Source organism: Zingiber officinale, chromosome 11A (assembly GCF_018446385.1).
Source record: "Zingiber officinale cultivar Zhangliang chromosome 11A, Zo_v1.1, whole genome shotgun sequence".
In the NCBI taxonomy this organism is placed as follows: Eukaryota; Viridiplantae; Streptophyta; class Magnoliopsida; order Zingiberales; family Zingiberaceae; genus Zingiber; species Zingiber officinale.
The window spans coordinates 92494636-92501462 of NC_056006.1; the positions used below are offsets into that span (position 1 = coordinate 92494636).

Here is a 6827-nt window from a genome sequence, read left to right on the forward strand (position 1 = left end):
TGAGATTTTGGAAGCCACTTTGTTCATCGTAACTTACCTGACTTGAGCGTCGGAGGGCCGTCGCCGGGACACCCCTCCCGGCTCGGTTTTGCTGCAGGTTCACCGGAGCACTCGAGGATCCAGCAGGGAGCGCCGCATCCCCAGCGTTCGTTGACTCTTGGTTCGAACAGGATCACCGTATATTTCACGTAATACTTGTACTCCTACCTTCTCCTTAAATATATTTTATTTACATTCTTTAACTTCCACCACTTAATTCTATGAGACGTATATCTTTTCTTTCTATTGATATTATACTTGAGGTATATATCCAACACTACTAACATATGTTGAGTAGTTAAGCTTTCTCCATGAATGACCTTGCAATCTTTACAAAACTTTCTATTCTTCTTCCTAACCATAAGAAAGTCAATTTACGATTTATTATTCTCACTTTTGAACATGACTAAGCGTTCTTCTCTTTTCTTAAAAAATGTATTAACTAATATAAGGTCATATATTATCACAAAATCTAATATAATTTTTCCTTCCTCATTTCTAGTAGCAAACTCATAACCCCCATGTACCCTTTCATATTCCTTATTTTTTCACTCCGACATGCCCATTTAAATTACCTTCTATTAAAATCATTTCATTTGACAGAATATTTTATAATATTTTATCTAAGTTGTCCAAAAATCTTGATTCGGCAGTTTCATCTAATCCTACTTGTGGTGCATATATGATAATTATGTTCATAGTTTCTTTTACTACTATTATTTTAAGGGTTATAATTCTATCTCCTTTTCTAACTACTTCTACAACTTCATTCTTTAACGAACTATCTACAACATACCCACTCCATTTCTTGCTTTACTCTTTACTGTATAATATAACTTAAAACATAGGAACTAGTGAGAGTTCCTATATTTCATATTCCACATATTAGATTATTAGTTTTCCTATTGCATTGGTCCTTATCCAACATATGGTGTGAGAACTCTTGTTTATTTAACACTACACCCAAGTTCTCATGGAGATGTAATGGTCTTTGCTGATACGTTACAATCGGATCTTACAACGCGAACTCTTGCGTATTTAGCACTACACTCGAGTTCTGGAAATATAGCGGTCCTTGTCGAGATATTACAGTCGGACCCTGCAACGCGTTCCTTCCGAGAAACAATTTAATATTAACACAATAGTTTAATGGATTCATTCATTGAATATTTACCATAATTTTAACGCTGGCTAGTAATCTAATGTAACCCTCCTCTTTTATACGAGTTTAGGACCGATCAGGATTAGATTGTCACGAGTAGAGTTGAGTAATATAATGATGTTGAACAATAATTCTAAAACAAAATTAAAATAACATTTAAAATTTCGAAGTTATTCTAAACTAGCATTTATTAAAATTTTAATTTTGATAATTATAAACTCTTCAGTCGAATCAGTGGGCGTCACACAATTAAATGCGAAAGAGAATAAGGTTGAAAAATAACACACAGTGATTGAGGCCGCAAATGAATCTAAGATTCGTTAATAAATTTAGTGTTAGAGTAAGTAAGAGTTTATTTATGATGATAATTTATTAAATTAAATAAATAAATAAATATTTATACTCATTAATATTTATAAATATTTATAAACAATATTAATAAATAACGTTCATAAATCATGTTAATAAAACTATTATGAACGCTAAATATTATTTTTTAAACTATTAGATAAATTTGAATGATCAAATTCAATAATTAATTAAAGTAAAAATTTTAAATAATTAAATATTTTTAAATTGTGAGATCGATAATATCTGAATTGAGAGTTTAAGAATATATATAAATAAATTAAATTTAAGTCGAGTCAAATTTAAATCAAACTTAAAAAAAATAATTAAATTAAACTTTAACAACTATTTTAAAAACTTAATTTATTTTAACTTTGGATTTAGTTGACTCAATTATCTTATCGAATAAACCTGAACCTCGACTTGAATATTTAGTGCCTGCACACAGCCGGTGGCCACAAAATCACTCATTATACCGGTTTCATCCGTGAGCGTGACACAATTAAATGCTAAAGAGGATAAGGTTGAAAGATAACACACAGCCGATGGCCATAAAAAACACTCATTATATCGGTTTCTAATTTCCAAATCAACGGCTGCGATTTCCCGTCATATCGGTACGCGGATTGGCTCGATAACCAACAACGCCTCCCACCTTCTCAATTTAAACCCGCTCCCTCTAACCGTCTCGCATCCACTCGAGCCTCTTCTTCTTCTATTCCTCTGCTCTTGGAGTCCTCTGCGATGGCGGGAGGCGCGATAGTCCAATCTGGCAGCGGCAAGGAGTACCCGGGCAACCTTACTTTTTTCGTCTTCTTCACTTGTGTCGTCGCCGCCACCGGCGGTCTCATCTTCGGCTACGACATCGGCATCTCCGGTGAGAGCATTTGATGTCTATTAATGGTCTCCATCTCCCCTCGAATAGTGTCTGAATTGTTTGGATATGATTGCGGGGAAATCGGCGTTGGGTTGGGTAGGTGGAGTGACTACGATGGACTCGTTCCTGGAGGAGTTCTTCCCCGACGTCTACCGGAACAAGAAACGGGACACCAGCAACAACAAATACTGCACGTTCGACAGCCAGCTGCTGACGACCTTCACGTCGTCGCTGTACCTGGCGGCGCTCATCGCCTCCTTCTTCGCTTCGACGGTGACGAGGGCGTTCGGTCGCAGGTGGTCTATGCTCGGCGGAGGGATCACGTTCCTCGTCGGCGCCGCGATCAATGGAGCCGCCCAGAATGTGCTCATGCTCATCGTCGGACGCATCCTCCTCGGAATCGGCGTCGGCTTTGCCAATCAGGTTGCTCTCCATCGTCTTTAATTTCCAACACTTTTGGACATTGAAACTGATAGAACCGGAACACATAGCATTTCTCGGTTACACTAAAATGGTTTTGTGGCCCGATTTTTGTTTGTTCGTTTTATTACGATAGCAAAAAGTGAAATTCGTCATCCAACGATTTCACATGATCAGTCCCACGATTTTATTTTATGATAATAACTCTATTTCGTATTAATCAACTCAATCTTACCGTGGGCTGTTGGTTAGTTTTATTAGCTATCGCACAACTGCTTTATTGATATACAACATTAGCGTAGCTTTGTGGTTAGTAAAGAGTTGGCATCAATCAACATTAGGAATCTTTTATTTTTTTGGCAGGACAAGTTATTTATTTCACAGTAGTCCACATCGTTAAACGTGTATACTCTGTTTCCTTGAATTCATGCTGTTAAGAAAAATAAATTCCTTTAAAATAATTTCTTTTATAGAGAAAGATTAAAGAGATGAATACTTACGTGGATAAAAGAAGCCTCTGTTTTTGTTTCTTTTGCAGTCTGTCCCACTTTATCTCTCGGAAATGGCTCCGGCGCGCCTCCGTGGCATGCTCAATATCGGATTCCAGCTGATGATCACGACCGGAATCCTCTGCGCCGACCTCATCAACTACGGCACCGCCAAGATCAAGGGCGGCTGGGGGTGGCGCGTCGGCCTCGCACTCGCCGCCGTCCCCGCAGCCATCGTCACCGTCGGCGCGCTCTTCTTGCCCGACACGCCCAACTCCCTCATCGAGCGCGGCCACTCCGAGCACGCCAAGCGGATGCTCCGGCGCATTCGCGGCACCGACGACATCCTCGACGAGTACGACGACCTCGTCGCGGCCAGCGAGGAGTCGAAGCTGGTGAAGCACCCGTGGGCTAACATCACCCAGAGAAAGTACCGCCCGCAGCTCACCATGGCCATCCTCATCCCCTTCTTCCAGCAGCTGACCGGCATCAATGTGATAATGTTCTACGCCCCTGAGCTCTTCAAGGCAATGGATTTCGGGGACGACGCTTCTCTCATGTCGGCCGTCATCACGGGAGCCGTAAACATGGTCGCCACCTTCGTATCCATTTTCACGGTCGACAAGCTCGGCCGAAGGAAGCTTTTCTTGGAGGGCGGGCTTCAAATGCTCACAAGTCAGGTACCAATAGATCACCCGTTGCATTTATGTATCCTCGACGACACGCAACTTGTAACTAGTAATTCTGCATGACTTCGATTGCAGTTTGTGATCGGAACTTTAATGGCAATCACACTGGGAACCAGTGGAGAGGCGCACTTTCCGAAGACCTACGCCGGCTTTCTGGTCCTGTTTGTTTGTATCTACGTGATGGGGTTTGCTTGGTCTTGGGGTCCCCTTGGATGGCTGGTTCCTAGCGAGATATTTCCTCTTGAGATCAGGTCGGCGGGGCAGAGCATCAACGTTTCCGTCAACATGCTCTTCACCTTTGTCATTGCTCAAGCCTTCCTCGCCATGCTCTGCCGCTTCAAGTTCGGTATCTTCTACTTCTTCTGCGGGTGGGTGGTCATCATGACCGTCTTCATCGCCCTCTTCCTCCCGGAGACCAAAAACGTGCCGATTGAAGAGATGGTACTTGTCTGGAAAGGCCACTGGTTTTGGAGCAGATTCATTTCAGATGATGACATTCACGTAGGCACTACTAATGTCGAGATGGGTAAACCCAATTCCGAATTTTAGCTTATAAGTGGTCGGCTAAGAGTACGTACTAGCTAGCTAATTCTATATATCATTATAATTATCGCTATATATGGTAAAAGGGCTGTAAATCTTTGGTGGTTGTATATGTCCTGATCATCCAAAAATATATATATATATATATATATGCTCATGTTTCATTCGATACTAGCTATAAATGGTGACTAAGATTGAGTTGGTGCTAAAAAATGGGAGAATTGCGCCTAATAAAAGTGAAGATTTGTTGATTGCCTTTTAGTCAATACATCGCCTATCTTCACTCTCATCCTCCACAATTCTCTGGATACTTTTCTCAAAAGTTCTAGGCTGCTACTGAGTTCATGGCTTCTCATAATGGTTGTTCCGATCTGAAATCACGATTTGGTGAGTCAGCGGAGAACAATTATCGTGGAGAAGGTTACAGAGGAGATGATGATAAAGGGGCTTATAGGGTTCCTATAAACAATTAGTAAGAGGTTAGAATAGATATTGAGGTTGGACTCGATGTGATTATTCTGGCGTTCAAGTTAGTACAAGCCAAAGAAAAAAGAAAAGTTGTAGAAGAGAAGAGTTAGAATGTCTATGTGTGTATACTTATACTCGTTAAAGCATATGATTCTTTAAAGGGTTATGAATGTGCATGTCTCTCTAGAACGTGCGTAGTTATTCACCACACGTTCCGAAACGTATGCTTCCGTTACACACATTTTTTGAGATATGTACTATAGTTCTTCATGTCCTTCGAAAGAAACGGTCCCATGAATGAGGTAGTTATTTCATTGTCCACATATATGTCTCCTAGGTTTTCCACAGGCCACGTAGGGCATGAGCCCAAGATGAAGTCTAGTGATGAGTCAATCCTGAGGAGTCAAAGAGATTGAGTTTGAGTCAGAGTCCGAGTCGAAGGAGTCTGGTGGACTGACCTAAAGGAGTCGGAGAGATTAACCTAAAAGAGTTGGAGTTTGGTGAGCCAATCCCGAGGAGTCAAGGGAGTCCAATGGACCTACTTTGAGCAATCGACGAAGTCTAATGGGACGATGATCCCGAGAGTCTGGTGGATTGATTCTGAGAAGTCGGCATGATTGAATCCAAGGAATCTAGTGGACCGATTTCGAGGAGTCAAATTGGCTAAGTCTGAGGGGTCAAGTGGACTGAGTCCCCTAAGATTGAATCTGGGTCTACTTTAATCTCCACCTCTGCTTGAATTTAGACTAAACGACTTGACTGATATGGCCCTACCACATGTATATAGGCCCTTCTTTCTGCCACATCAGGTGCTATTAATTTCCTATTTGAAAAGAAGCTTAATCTGCAAGCACGTGATTAATAATAATAGAGTAATGATCATGTCCGAGCTAAGATGATTTTTCCCCAATGTTTCATTTTGTTTTCAAAGTTTCCCTAATGTTAATACAAATTAATATCTTCAAATATCTTAAAATCACACCTAGTCATTTTGAAATTTGTCACACTTTAATTTGAAAGTCCATATCATTTTGAATTTTTGTCTATAATAATTCAGATATTCTTAGTAAATGCTGAAAGTATACAATCTCGAAGAACCAAAGAAGCCCCTGTGTTTCACATTCCAAGGCCCCGAAAGCTAGTGACTCCATCAGCTCCTGCATCCAATTGTTGACGATCATGAAAAGTTGGAAAACAAGGCAAGATACAGGTTGTGGAGATTTAGTCACAAGTTGGCCTGCGTTCCCAAAACCACTACTAGCATTTAATGATCATCATTTGTGGATTTGATTTGGATAAGATCGTGGATGGAATCTAGTCAAGTCGACGTGGGTTGTAAAGTTTAATCCATGGTTTGAGGAGTGGCTTAAATTCCAGCACCCTGAAACTTAATGGCCTTCTCTAATTTTTTTTTTTTTTTTTTTTTGCTCATTGCATGTGAAATCTAATTAATAACATCACGTTAAAGAAAGTTGTTAAATCCTTCTTCTACCTTCTAGACCGCACATTCATATATTTTGTGGATTTGGCTTCGAATATGGTTGGGCAAAAGTGAGAATAGAACAAGAAGCTATTTCTATCCTATCCAAGAAATTGGATGTGGATAAGATTTCCCATGAAGAAAAGGGAGAAAGTCGATCGATGAAATAAAATGAATCGATTAATTTTTTATTATTATATACGGGTTTTGAATAGTAAGTTAATGGGCCACGCAAAACCTTATAAAGAAATACAACTGCCGTTCTAAAGCCCGAGCAATTGAACTGTTTAATCTATTTCTCAAAAATGGACAG

The 6827-nt window shown here is 40.1% G+C and overlaps 1 protein-coding gene across 1 annotated transcript; it reads left to right on the forward strand.

Annotated features, from left to right (window-relative positions):
- The first annotated feature begins 2227 nt into the window (after positions 1-2227).
- LOC122032894 (sugar transport protein MST3-like) lies at positions 2228-4818 on the forward strand. The gene is made up of 4 exons (XM_042592207.1): positions 2228-2426; positions 2527-2849; positions 3385-4014; positions 4099-4818. The coding sequence occupies exons 1-4, from the start codon at positions 2294-2296 to the stop codon at positions 4570-4572; spliced, it is 1560 nt and encodes a 519-aa protein (XP_042448141.1). The 5' UTR covers positions 2228-2293; the 3' UTR covers positions 4573-4818.
- The last annotated feature ends 2009 nt before the right edge of the window (positions 4819-6827 follow it).